Genomic DNA, 14,478 nt, shown 5'->3' with positions numbered 1-14,478 from the left:
CAGAGAAGCAATTCACAGCATCACCACTAACTACCATCCCAGCCACCACTCACTGAATGTTCATGCTGTGCCAGAAACTCCACTCAACTCTCCGAACGCATTCTTTAATTCTCATAGAAACTCAAGCAAGTAGGTTCCACTATTACCCAGGCTCTACAGAAAAAGGAAGCCGAGGACGGGGGACGGTCCCCGCACTGAACCGCCTCCTGCGTCACACGGCGTCAGCCCGGCTTGACAAGTGTCAGGTGAGCACCAGACTCCACTCTAAAGGTGAGAAATGCACCTAAACAGATGGTACGGTTTTGCCAAAATGGAAAAGAAAGTTAACGGCACCAACAGGATGAGGAAGGAAAGACGTCAAAATGGTGAATTAATTACATAAAGAGCCAAATCTTAAAGAAAACAAAACTCTACTCAGAACAACAAACAGTAAAGCCGTTTAACATCTCAAGAGTGACTTCCAGGTTATCCTATAACATTAAGACCTACAGTTCATACTTCACCAATTTTGACTCACAGAAGCCTTTGAGAATCTCAAAAACCCAGAAAAATGCACACACCTCCTCCCCAGAGAAGTGCATACACAAACCCTGGGTGTGACTTCAGACTCGGGGTTCCCCCACCGTGGAGGCACAATTGGGGGTGCAAGGCCTTCGTGCTTGTTCTGTGTGCCACTGCCCACCCGCCCTTGCGTGAGGACGTGCCCCGAGCGAGGAGGGTGGCCAGGCTGCACAGCAGGACTAGATGAAAGGCGGGTGCTCTGCAATGTCCAGCGGAGGACACTTGGCCACACAGAAGAGCCCGAGCTCACCCCAAGGGTTTGCACCATAGCCCCAGGACTGACCCTCGGGGCTTCACTTGGGGCTCAGGAGCAGGGAGGGCTTGGGGGCAGGCAGGCACCAGGTACCAGGAGACCTAGAAGAAGGGCGGCCCCAGAGGCTGCACACTGACCTGCTGGTGGATCTGCTTCAGGCCCTGCACGGCCTTCTCGTCTAGGAAGTCTGAGACGGGTCTGCGGGAGTTCAAACACAACGTGTGAGGTCCTGGGAGAGCATCAGGGAGACACGCATGCAGGCCTGGTGCCCCGCCAGCTCCCAGCCCGCAAGCACCTGCAGGGGCATCCCTGAAGGTACATCCACCAACTCAAGGGGGCAGACGGAAGACCTTCTCAGTCAGCGGTTAGCAGACAATAGAGACAGGGCTGTGATGAGGCGCCTGCTTGACAGCGGGGACCCCAAGTTCAGGAAGCATCTGAGGCCCCGGGACGGGGAGCAGCCCAGCTCCCAGGTGCCCCGTGACTTGCTTTGGAAAAGATTACAGCGGCTGAGGCTGCGGTCAGGGCCCTGCAGCCAGCGGCCTCACTGCCGCTCTGGACAGGCCTGCTCGGCACCCAGAAACCTGGATTTCGGGAGGGCTCTCCCCATTCCCTAACTGCCCAGACTGTTTGCACAAACCACGTGGCTTATGCTGAAACCTGATTTCTTCTGGGAGTCTGGGATTTGGGTTCATGGCAGGTAGAGAACCCACACGACCAGCCCCCAAAAAACCCCCGGGGGCCGGTCTCTCTGGCCTTCCCTGGGGGGACACGTGTTGTCACACGCACTGCCAGGGGATTAGGTGAGTCCTGCACAGCTGCACCAGGAGAGGATTCCATAAACACCAGGTCCTCGGCCAAGCCCACAGGTGCCATTTCACCCCCTCGCAGATGTCCTTCAAACGGACTGTGGGGAGAGGAGCAGGGTCAATTCGGACCTGCTATCATTGTGTCCCCAGGAAATCACCTCGAAGGACAGGAAGCGACTTAAAATACAGTTTTCCCCAAGCTGGAGTCCAAGAACCACAGCACAGACATCACAGTGTGCTGTGAGCTTTTGCCTTTGAGGAAAAATCAGTTGGAAAGTCAAGTAGGAAGACGAAGCAGCTGCTTCACAAAACATTCTCAACATTCGGACCTTCTCAGCAACCCCACACTGCGTGTCTATTGTTATTTATACCAACTGAGCCAGCAGAAAAGGCTCCTGGTAGACACTTTTAAATTTATATTCTCTGGTATTTTAAATTATCGAAAGTGATAAATGAACAAAGAATACTGAATATACGAGCTACTCAACACAAGCTCTGAAAACGTGTCTTTGCTTTTACAATCTGTTTACCTCAGAAAGAGCGAGGTGACAGGAGAAGCCCAGAGAGGTGGGGTCCCCCAGAGAGGACAGGGGACCACTGACAGATGTCATCAGGAGCACAGGGCCCCTGGAGACCATGCCGCCGGTACAAAGGAAGGGGCGCCTGGACAGGGCCCCAGCTGTGACCCAGCTCCTACCTGCCCTGCTGCACGGCCAGTGTGTACAGGCTGTGGCTGACCTCTGCGCAGGCGAGCACAGCCCCGTGCCGAGTGTGTAGGTCTGGACTCTGTGTCATCGACAGCAGACGCGGGAAAACTGCAAAGGACACACGGGAGATGCACACAGGGTGACAGACGCGAGGATTCAGGATCCAGGGGAGAAACAAACCCACTCAGTTATCTCTGTCAGGATCATTACCTCACAACCAAGGCTAAACTAAAGTCTCTGACATGCCAAACTTCGTCAGCAGACACAAGGGCAGCGAGCAGGAATGTGAACGAGGATGACACTTGCCCCCAAACAGCACATGCTCTTCAGGGCTCCGGACACAGGGTGGTGACCCAGGGTGAGAACAGACAGCAGGGAAGAAGGGAAACAGACTGTTTTCCAGGTCTTTCCTGCTGTTCAGGGGCTGCCAGGGCTCTGCCTGGGGGGCAGGGAGGACAGAGGCCGGGCTGCAGGACCCTACAGCCAACACACGGTGCCTCAGCCTGGAGCTCACCCTCTCCTGCTCAGAGCAGAGGAAGCCCCCAAGCCTGTGCTCTGGGGACAGAAAGCAAAGTCAGAGAGTCCTTGAAGCCTGGCAGGGAGCGCAGACAAGGAGCCGCACCCACAGCGGCTCTGCCCCACCAGCCCCACCAGCCAGGGGGAACCACAGTCACAGCCAGGCAGAGGCCATGGAAGCCGACAGCGTCCTTGCCAGGAGAGGGCCCACACAGGCACTCAGACGTGGCAGCTGGTAGCGGTCAGTGTTTAAGAATCAGGGAAATCCCTTATCCTGGGGCGGTCAGCACTCTTGAACTGGGAAGAAAGTGTCCCCTTCATTCAAGCAGCAGGATTATCATAAAAGGAAAGTAAACACCAGGTGAGATTCCTGACATTAAGCTTAATTAACAGACCACGAAGCTGAAAGGGCCCTTCGGAGCTAACAGGCCCCAAATCTTCATTTAAAATCCCAGAGTGTGTGATTAAAACCAGTAACTCCAAATGAAGAACCATGATCCAACCAACAGTTACTTCTCTAATAAATGTCGGTGGGAATAAGTATAATGTGGAGAAATTTGTGTATTGTTCCCTAAATTAAAATCAGGTGCCCACTTATTCCAAGTAGAAAAAACATGATGGAACATATATATACGGGTTCTTTCCTTAATGATAAGGGCATGTCATCAATTCAGACTGGCTGTTCTGTTCTTGAGTAAAGTGCGCTCAGGCCTGGCCCAGGAAGTCAGCAAATCCACTGCAGCCCCAGGGAAGCAGCTCACTGTTTAATATGTTATATTATGAGTTACTTCACTTGTTGTTTTAAGGCTAGTTCTGAAACACACAGTGTACAGCAGATCCATCGATTTTTGCTGGGATGGCGCAGGAATCCTGCGGCTCCTGGGGACACGCACACCTCCGTGCTCACAGCACCTGCGCTCCCAGAGGCCATGGCACCTGGTTTGTGATCTGTCCCTGACAAAGCAGAGACCAGTTCTTCAAACCCTTCTCAGCAAGAGAGAAATCCCCAGGCCTTGAAATCAGTGAGGGGGCCTCCGGGGCTTCCTGCTGCATGTTTGTGCATGTGCCCGTGGTGCACACGCATGTGCAAGTGTGAGTGCACATGCACTTGCATGTGCAAGTGTGAGGAGGAGCACCTACCATGACGGGCGCTGTGTTCAGGTGCTCGCTGAGCCAGGTTCCGCAGTGCTTTGGCCGACAGCTCCCTGATGGCCCTGGAGGATGGGGCAGAGAACACTGTTAGTCCTTCATTTCTAGGATTCTGGCTTTATTCAATTACAGAGAGGACAGTGCACATGAGCTGTCAACTGCCCACTTAGTCAAACACTATGAAAACAAACACAAACTAACAAGCAAGTAAGAACCTCTGCTCATAACAAATGAGGGAGAGAGACTTCACCAAGAAGAGGCACTACATCCAAGTCCCTGTCAGGACACAGCTGCCATCTGCACGGCGCTGGATGGCAAAGTATGTCTCCAACCTCCTGCACCCCAAGGGACGCAGAGTACGCGAGTACTGGGGAGCCTGTGAAACCACCACTGGGAAGATCGAGGGCTAAATGAGGGAAGCTCGTGAGGCTCAAGCTAATAAACAGGAGGCATACATCACATCAGTGCAAACATTTCCAATCAACGCACATTTGTTATATTCTCAACACACAGAACAGAAGGATGACCCCAGGACGGGTTAATGAAGCCGAGTTCCCTCCTGAACCCGCCAGGGGCCAGACAGGTCTGATCAAACCTTGAGGGTGACTTGTGAAGCTGACACCCTCCCCCACGCCCCCCTAGCCCCATCCCGGCACTAAAAGTCAGGAGGGCACTGCCAAGAGCTCCAGACAGAACAGGAAATAGTCATTTCCTTAAAATAATAATTAGGAGGACTACAGAACAAGACAGAACATGATAACGACATTAAAGAAGAAACACGCAAAAGGGGGCATCTGCAGTTTGATCATTATACGTTCCAAGTACACAAGCACCAGAGAGAAGGACTTGGAGGATGAAAGTGGATGCTGGGGCAGGAGATCCTTCCCCTCTTGTGTACGCCCGGGCCTCTTGACGCCCCCAGACCAGCTTAGGGGTCTGCTTCCAACAGAAAACAGCCAGCTCTTCAAGGCAGGGAGGTCTCATGTGCTAAAAGCCCATTCAGGAAGCCACTTCTGAAGGCTGAGTGATCAGGTCTCAGAGCAGAGAAAGCCCCACAGTTGCCAAGGAGGTAGCTATTCTAACAGGCTTAGTTACACTTACCCTCAAATTAGTGCACTTCGAGGATAAGCCTTCTGTATTTAAAAATATTATATTTACCATCTAAATGTCAGACCTCAAACTATAAAACTCTTAGAAGAAAACAAAGGGGAAAAGTTTCATGACATTAGATTTGGTAATGTTTTCTTGGATGTGACACCGAAAGCTCAGGCAAAAGTAAAACTATATACATTGATAATAGGTAAATTGGACTACATTAAAATTTTAAACTTCCGCATATCAAAGGATACAATCAACAGAGTGAGAAGGCAACCTACAGAATGGGAGGAAATATTTGCAAATCATGTATCTGATAAGGGACTAACATCCAGATATATAAAGAACTCTTACAACCCAACAACAACAACGAAAACTAAGAAACTGCATTTTAAAATGGGCAAAGGACTTGAACTATTTCTCCAAAGATGATACACAAATAGCCAACAAGCATATGAAAAGATGCTCAACGTCACTAATCATTAGGGAAATGCAAATCAAAACCACAATGAAATACCATCTCACACCCCATACCCATTAAGATCGACACTATTTAAAAAAAGAAAGAAAGAAAGAAAATAACAAGTACTGGTGAGGATTTGCAGAAATTGGAATCCTTGTGCATTGCTGGTGGGAATGTTAAATGGTACAGCCATTATGAAAAACAGTATGGCTTTTAAGATTAAAAACAGAATTACTATTAAGCTCACAATCCCACTTCTGGGTATATACCCAAAAAACTGAAAGCAGGGTCTCAAAGAGATATTTATACACCCATATTCATAGCAGCATTACTCACAATAGCTAAAATGTGGAAGCAATCCAAGTATCCATGGACGGATGAATGGATAAAGAAGATGTGGCATGTATATACAATCGAATATTGTTCAGCCTTAAAAAGGAAGGAAATTCTGACACATGCTACAACACAGATGAACCTTGGAGGACAGTATGTTGAGTGGAATCAGCCAGTCACAGAAGGACAAATCCTGTAGGATTCCATATGAGATTCCTAGAGGAGTTACATTCATAGAGACAGACAGGAGAATGGGGGCTGCCACGGGGAGGAAGAGTCGATGATTAACCGGGACAGAGTTTCAGTTTTGCAAGATGAAAAAGTTGGCTGTACAGCAAGGGGAATGTACTTAACTGAACTCTACACTAAAAATGATTAAGATAAATATTACATGTATTTTACCACAGTCAAAAAATTTTTAATTATGTTTATTTTGATACATAAATTATTTGGGGTGAGTACGTCTAAGTATCAGAAATTTTTTTTTAAATTTTATTGAATTATAGTTGATTTACAATGTTGTGTTAATTTCTGTACAGCAGAGTGATTCAGTTATACACATATGTTCTTTTCCACATTCTTTCCCATTATGGTTTATCACAGGACATTAAATATAGTTCCCTGTGCTATACTGTAGGAGTTTGTTGTTTATCAGAAAATGTTTAAAAAGAAACCCAAAACAATGGATAATACTTCTCAAAAGTGTATACTATTAAAAGTATAATAGAATACCTATACTAGTGAAGGTATAAATACACCACTAAAGAATGTCTGTAAAGAATTCTCTAAGGCTCCCCATTTTCCACAAGCCATGTATTCACAGGAAATTGAATAGACCCTATTTATGAACTTTTAGCTGGTATCTCCTCACGGATGTAATCCAGGCCAAAAACAGAGAAAGGCAGAAATATCTCCATCTCTGAAGAATCATAAGAAAATTAGGTCATAATCATGCTCTGTGAATCCCAACATTTGAGAAAATGTGAGCAGGCGTTATCGTGAGGACCTTCAAATCTGACTGCAATTTCCCCTCCATTCTGTGATTCATGCATCCTGGAAACTTCAGGTTTTTAGAGCTTATACTAAACATAGTATTTCCACAAATAATGTTTTAAATAAAATTAACAACAAAAAAAAAAGAAAAAAATAGAAACCAAATAGCAAAATGACAGGTATAAATTGATAACCACTTCAGATGTGAAAGGACTGAAGCCCTCAAACAAAAGGCAGACGCTGTCAGGCTGGACGTAAAGGCAGGACCATCTGCCATCCCCCTGACACACAGACAAGGGTGCAGGACAATAGTGGCTGTGAGAGGCCTCTTTTTGTAAGGCCCCAGCTTCTAATGGTTTTCACATTTTTAAAGGGTTTAAAAAGAAAAGAGGACTTCCCTGGTGGTCCAGTGGTAAAGAATCCACCTTGCCATGCAGGGGACGTGGGTTCGATCCCTGGTCAGGGAACTAAGATCCCACATGCCAGCGGGGCAACTAAGCCCATGCGCCACAACTACTGAGCTCGCGCACCTCAACTAGAGAGCCCACATGCCGCAAACTACAGAGCACTCGCCCTGGAACCCGCATGCCACAACTACAGAGGCCGTGCGCCCTGGAGCCCGTGCACCACAGCTAGAGAAGAGAAAACCTGCACACCACAACTAGAGAGAAGCCTGCGCACCAGAACGAAGAGCCCGCACCCCACAACGGAAGATCCCGCATGCCTCAGCAAAGATCCCGCATGCCTCAGCAAAGATCCTGCGTGCCGCAACTAAGACCCGACACAGACAAAAATAAATTAAATAAATAAATAAATAAATAATAAATCTTAGAAAAGAAAAAAACAATAAAATACATGGGACAGTGACCTAAAATGTTTACTCTCTGGCCCTTTAAATAAAAAGCTTGCCGACCCTTCAGCCGTAATAATATCAAATTACACTTTAAGACAAGAAATCTAACGTGAAACAAAAAGGGGCATTTCATAACAATAAAGGGTCAATACATCTGGAAGATACAAAAGTTAGAAATGTAATTGCACCTAACCAGAGAGTCCCACTCAAAATATGTGAAGGAAACGTGACAGAACTGAAAGAAGAAATAAACATTTCAACAACAGCTGGAGATTTCAATAGCTCAAAAGTTTAGTCTAACACCATGGATGACACAGTTGCAATTTTGGTTTTAAATGTCCTATTGACTGCAACTAACACCCACTGTAAGCTGGGGTTCCGGACGTAGAACCTGAAGAAGCTACTTGGCGTTCGTGTCCCTCAGACCACGGCCTGAGCACCGGCAGCCACGCCGAGCCTCCCACGAGAAAATAAGCTGTCTTCCCAGAGGTGCTGACAGAAGCACTGATACCCGCTCTGGGTTATGCACTGGCCCTCCCCTTTGAAGGGACACGTTCAACTGCTGGAAATGCTAAGACACCTTGAAGCTGCTTCGTAATCACGAAAAAGCTACAGGCCTGCCTGGCTCCAGGAAGGATGGAGAAGACGGCTAAGCGGCCACGTGGATCGGACTCGAGCTGGGATGCCCTGGCCGCAGAGCAGATGAGGCAGATCCCACAGCCTAAGGTCCTCGCCCTCAGGAGGCCACCCGCCCTCCATGACACGGGAAAGTTTCCACACCCAGCAGACTTCACTGAGGTCTCCAGAAGTAAAACGGGAGATAGACCATTAACCAACACATCAGGCATGAAGACTGGAACTTACGTTACTTCTCAGGAGTTACTTTAAAATATGAAATCTACCTAGATGGGAGGGGAGTCTGAGGAGAATGCATACATGTTTATGCATGGCTGAGTCGCTTTGCTGTGCACCTGACACTATCACATTGTTCATCAGCTATACTCCAATATAAAATAAAAAGTTTAAATGGTAAAATATATATATACATATATATAATATATATGTATATAAGCTGAAAAAAAAAAAGAAATCTACAATCAGACAATATACTCAAGGCTTACGAGCTCAATTTAATCTCTCCTTTGGGAAAAAATAAGAATTCTTATTTGACAGATAAGCTAATTAGGCAAACACAAAAACACAAAACCTACCCATCCCAATGGTTTATCTTCATGGTAACCAGGTGGTCTATCATTGGTTGTGTGTATTCAGGAAAGCCGGCAATAGACATGCTGGAAAAAACAATATTCAGAGATGGTGAGAATGAGGAACAGGAACTCACACACTGCTTATGAGAACGTAAAATGGTACAACCACTTTCCAAAAAAGTTCGGCAGTTTCTTATAAATATACAGAAATCCCCTTATAAGTATGTATCCAAAAGAAATGAAGATATATACAGCCACAAAAAGACTTCTAAACAAATGTTTAAGCAGCTTCATTCATCGGAGCCCAAAACGCAAAACAACCTAAATGTCTATAACAGATGGACTAACAGATAAACTGCAGAACAGCCACAGACTCAAAACAGCTCAGCAACAAAGAGGAACAAGCTACCAACACACACAGCAAGCATGACTCTCAGAAACCACTGTGCTGAGAAAGGAGCCAGGCACAGGGGGCCATCCTTTCTGACTCCACTCGTGTGACATTCTACAAAAGGCATCAGCGAGCTACGGGTGGCGCCTGGAGCCGAGGTGCTGAGCCCTCCATATCTCAGCGACGGCGCCGGTCACCCAGGTGTGTGTGCTGCCAGCACTCGCTGAGCTGTACGCTTCATACGAGGGCAGCTGGTGGAGCATGATTATGCCTTAAAAGTAAGAGTTACATCTCCTGAAAATACCATAGGAGAATTAAAAAAAAATAATCTCCAAGTGGGACAGGCCTTTCTAATTATGACTCGAAACCCAGAAGCCGAAAAAGAAGAGACTGGTACATTCAAACACTCAACCAAAAGAGAAAAATACTATCAGGAAAAACACACCATAAACAAAATCAAAAGTATCTGCAACTGCTATCACAAACAAGAGCCTTCTGTATAATGGAGTTCTTCCAAATCAATAAGAAAATGCCATCACCTAGTAGAAAATCATTAAAGTTTATAGAAAAGAAAGAAGATGCAGCTCAAACATTCAGCCTCATTCAATGGGAAATGGAAAGGAAACTTCTGTCCATCCGTCAAACTGCCAAAGTCAGAGGGGTTGACAGCTGCTGCTGGAAGGCTCTAGAAGCGTACAGAGACACTGCTGCGGACAGCGTCTTGGCACAGCCTCTAGAGAGAGCAAGTGGCACTGCCCAGGAAATTGAAAATGTAATGCCCTTTGGTCTAGCAATTCCACTTCTGTTAATTCACTCAGATATAACCACACAGGTGAGAAGTGATATATACAAGAATATTCACTTCACATCGTTTATAACAGTGAAACACTGGACAGAAGCCAAGGGCCAGGAAGGGAGATCTACAGGTCACACTCCATGTCCAGATATGGAAGACTCTCCAAGACGCAGGACGTCACAGGCAGCCTACGGTGTATATGTTCTGCTGTATGTAACAGTACACACAGAGCTGCCTCCTTACTGCTAAGAGCTCATCATTATTACTGCAGGCAGACCTCGTTTTACTGCGCTTCACAGATGCTGCATATTTTACAAATTGAAGGTTTGTGGCAACACTGCATCGAGCACGTCGGCACCATTTTCCAGCACCATTTGCTCGCTTTGTGTCTGTGTCACATTCCGGTAATTTTTGCAACATTTCAAACTTTTTCAATATTATTATTGTATGTGTTACGGTGATCTGTGAACAGTGATCTCTCATGTTACTACTGTGACTCGCTGAAGGCTCAGATGATGGTTAGCACTGCTGAGCAATAAAGCATTTTTAAATTAAGGCATGTACATTGTTTTTTTAGACATAATGCTACTGCACACCTAACAGACTACAGTACAGTGTTAAGATAACTCTCATACGCACTGGGAAACCAAAAAATTCGTGCAACTCACTTTAACGTGATACTCACTTTATTACGGTGGTCTGGCCCCGAACCCACAATATCCCCAAGGCGTGCCTGTACTTGACCAAGCCTCTGAAGATGAGCACTTCAGGGGTTCCAACCTTGTGTACTGTGTGCCACCGCTCAGCGTGGACAGAAGGAAGTCGACACACCCACAGGCATGATATGAACCCAATCTCTCTAGAAGACACAAGGAACTGGGGCCAACAGGGACCCCCAGGGTAGAACCAGGTGCCTGGAAGGAGAGGTGAGATGCACTGCTTTTCCCTAAACACCCCCTGCACCTTCTGAATTTTATACCGTGAACATGTATCACTTATTCCAAAATATGCACTTTTATACTTCATGCCTCTAAAACACCCAATTGCTTACAAATATTGTCTGAACCTGCCACACCATCCACATAACCCCACCACGGACCTCACCACCACCCACGTGTTACAAGGAGGCTGAGAGACAGAGCGGATGGCACAGAAGGCCAAGAAGGGAGAAACAGGATTTTACCCAAATCCTGTGAGGGCACACTGCATGTGCACAGCATGAACAGGGGCGCTGGGCGGGCATGCGTGTGCTACAGGGTGTGAGGTCTGGGAGAGTCGAATCAGGGAAAATCTTTGCTCTGGGCGTGACAGGGAGAAAAGCAGAGGCTTCACCAGCAGCGAGGTGGATTGAGAGCCCCCCTAAAGATGATGAAACCGCTTGGGAGAGAGTCAGAAGAAGAAAACAGAAAAGTGAGGACAGCAGACAAGCTGCTGAAGCTGTCAGAAATGGAGGCAAGACACAATTCCTGGTCCCACATAACCTACAGGCCCCTGGCCCACCCAACAGATAGACCCACCCCAGGCCAGCATCCTGAGCCTCCAAAGCTTCCAGAGACGCAGGCAGAGGCAACAGTGGCCTCTCAGAAAAAACCAGACAGAGGTCGGCCACCTAAGTTCTAGTCCAAGCTTTGACACCAACTAGCGGCTGACCTTGGAGAAGACGCACTGCTGGCACTGCCGGCCCAGACAGCGCTCGGCACTTACTGAGCACTCAGGCTGCACGGCGGCCCAAGTGCAAACCAAGAGGGGCGTCCACCACAGGGCGGAGGACCGGGGGAGGCGAGCCAAGGAGGATGCATGGCCTGCTGGGGGCCGGGAGGCAGGGTGGTGGTGTGACAAAGAGAAAGCGCTCCGTTCTGCACTCAGACAAGTGACGGGGGGTGGGGTCGTGGAGGCTCTGCAAGTGTACAGGACAGTGCGAGCTGGGCTACGGTGACAGCTGACCGGACAAGCAGAGTGAACATTTGAGGGCTCTTAGGGATGCAAGAGTGACAGAACTAGGTCACCAACCGGACGTGGGGAATGAGAGAAGGAGAAGCAAAACTGAGTTGATGATGTGGATGGCATGCTGTTCACCGAGTTAGGAAATAAGAGAGAAAGTTCACTCTGAGGTTTCCTTGGTTTGAAGAACTCATGGGACAGGAACGTGCAACATGATTGGAAAGCAAACTACTAGAAAGCAAAATGTGACAAAATCCTTCTCTAGAAGGATGCACAGCCAGCAATCTGTTAAGGAAATTTACAGTTGCAAGAAGACCAACCAATAAAAATTGCTCACGACTGCTCGTTATGTCACAGCAGAAAACAGCTGGGCAAATGGAAGCACCACCCATATGCACACATCCAAAGCCAAGGGGCTCGGACGACCACCAGCTGGTGAGTGGGAGACAAGCTGCAGCCCACGCAGTGGACCGCTACTGAGCAGCATGGATGAACGATGACATACAGTGACAGGAGCCCGCACACCACGTGACTGTCCTACAAGTTCTAGAAAAGGTCAACTCCAGTGACAGAAGGCAGCTCAGAGGCTGTCAGGGCCAGGGCATGAGGGAACTTTCTGGAGCGACAGAAACATTCCCTGTGTTGACTGCAGCAGTGGTTACACATCTGCCAAAACCCACATTTTAAATTAGTGGATTTTACTGTATGTAAATCATATGTAATGAAATAGGAGAACAAAAATAAAGCTGATTTTTAACAAAGGATTTTGTCTTAGGAATACACAGGACGCTGAAAGAACAAGCCACGGACCAGGAGAAAACATCTGCAGATCATAGACCTAAGAAAGGATTTGTATCCAGAACATAGGAAGAATTCTCAAAGTCTCAGTAAGAAGAAAACAACCAACCCAATAGATACAAACAGGCAAAAGATTTGTCAAATAAGCCCATGAAAAGATGCTCAATGTCATTAGTCATTAGGAAAACACAAATTAATGAGCTCCTCCTGCACATCCATTAGAATGGCTAAGATTAAAAACACTGACCACACCAAGGGCTAGCAAGGACAGGGTAAAATGATGCAGCCACTCTGGAAAACCATCCAGCAGTTTCTTAAAACAATCAGGATCCAGCCACTTCACTCCCAGGTGTTTAACCAGATGAAGGAAAGCACCTGCCCACAGACAGACGTGCACACGAAGGTGATCGAAGCCCTAACCTGGAAACCCCTAGACGTCCCTCACAGGGGAAAACGTGGTTCATCACACGAGGGAACTAGGAACGCGTGGGCACTCACGCAGGGAGGACACATCCGAGAGGGCAGGCAGAGCACAGGCGGCCAGAACAGCACCCAGAGCCCACACCACACGACTCCATTCACCCAACGACCCAGAGTGACAGGAACAGACCGGTGCCTGGAGAAGGGGCGCCCAGAAATCCTGTGGAGACGGGTCTCTATCTGCATTGTGGTGACAAAGATCTGTGCCCGTCAACACTGATCAGAACCTACACGTTAAATACGTGCAATTTCCTGTGTGTCACCAGCACCGTGACAAAGCTCTGAGTCAAAAGTAGAGGTAAGACGATGCTGGTCCCCCCCACCTGATGGTCTTCGTCCACGTGTTTCAATTCCCATCCGTGTGTCACACACTCCCGTCTCCAGGAGAATCATCCGCACATTGGCCCACACGTCCACTCAGATGTGCCGTGAGCCCCGCGTGCTCAGTGACTCTGAGCTCCGGACCTTCCCCAAAACCCACAGGCGTGTTCTCCCTCACTGGTGCACCCCAACACCTCCACTCTCCTGACCACACCCACTCTCGCCAGAGGACCCAACCCTGTGCCCTAGCTGTCCCCTGACCATGTCTCACACCTTGTGAGGGGCCCTGACCACCCTCTGATCATCCCCCACCTTGTAAGGGGGCCCTGACTGTCTCCTTGCTTCCAGTTACCAAAATGCAGTCGCAGTGGTATATTCAAAATGCAGATGTGACCGTCAAACCTGGTTCCCTGACCTCAGGACAACCCAAGGCCCCACTTTGGCTCAGAAGCCCCACCACCCCAGGCTGACTCTGGACCCTTCCCTGCAGGACTGTCCCCTACCCCACACCAGGCTCCCTGGGCACAGTTCCCTCTGCCCTGCCGTCCAGGCTGACAGCAGGACCCTGGGTGTCAGCCCTGCCTTGGGGCAAGGGAAGAGCTCCCCCAAGCGCCCTGTGGTGACGGGGTACAGCCACAGACCCTGGTCCCCATGACTGCTGGACCCCTCCTCACAGACTGCCTCTCATCCACAGAAGTGTGCAGAACCCTCTGTGGAAGACAGACCCTGAGCCAGCCCATCTATGAAACAAAGACCAGCTCAGAGACCTCAGCCACAGGAAAAGGACGCCAGGGCCAAAAACTACGAGTTC

General features: G+C 48.2%; 1 protein-coding gene across 2 annotated transcripts in view; it reads right to left on the bottom strand.

Moving 5' to 3' along the window:
• Window positions 1-14,478, bottom strand: part of TBCD (tubulin folding cofactor D) — a 183,604-nt gene that overhangs the window by 45,695 nt on the left and 123,431 nt on the right. For both annotated transcript variants that reach the window (XM_068531369.1, XM_068531370.1), the window contains exons 18-21: window positions 8,944-9,024; window positions 3,987-4,060; window positions 2,321-2,438; window positions 952-1,012 (exon numbers count right to left, since the gene is read on the bottom strand). In XM_068531369.1, coding sequence (XP_068387470.1) covers window positions 952-1,012; window positions 2,321-2,438; window positions 3,987-4,060; window positions 8,944-9,024 — 334 coding nt within the window. The remainder of the gene's footprint in view (window positions 1-951; window positions 1,013-2,320; window positions 2,439-3,986; window positions 4,061-8,943; window positions 9,025-14,478) is intronic.

The sequence above is a fragment of the Eschrichtius robustus genome, chromosome 20, assembly GCF_028021215.1.
Source record: "Eschrichtius robustus isolate mEscRob2 chromosome 20, mEscRob2.pri, whole genome shotgun sequence".
In the NCBI taxonomy this organism is placed as follows: domain Eukaryota; kingdom Metazoa; phylum Chordata; class Mammalia; order Artiodactyla; family Eschrichtiidae; genus Eschrichtius; species Eschrichtius robustus.
This window is presented reverse-complemented; position numbering and strand designations above follow the sequence as displayed.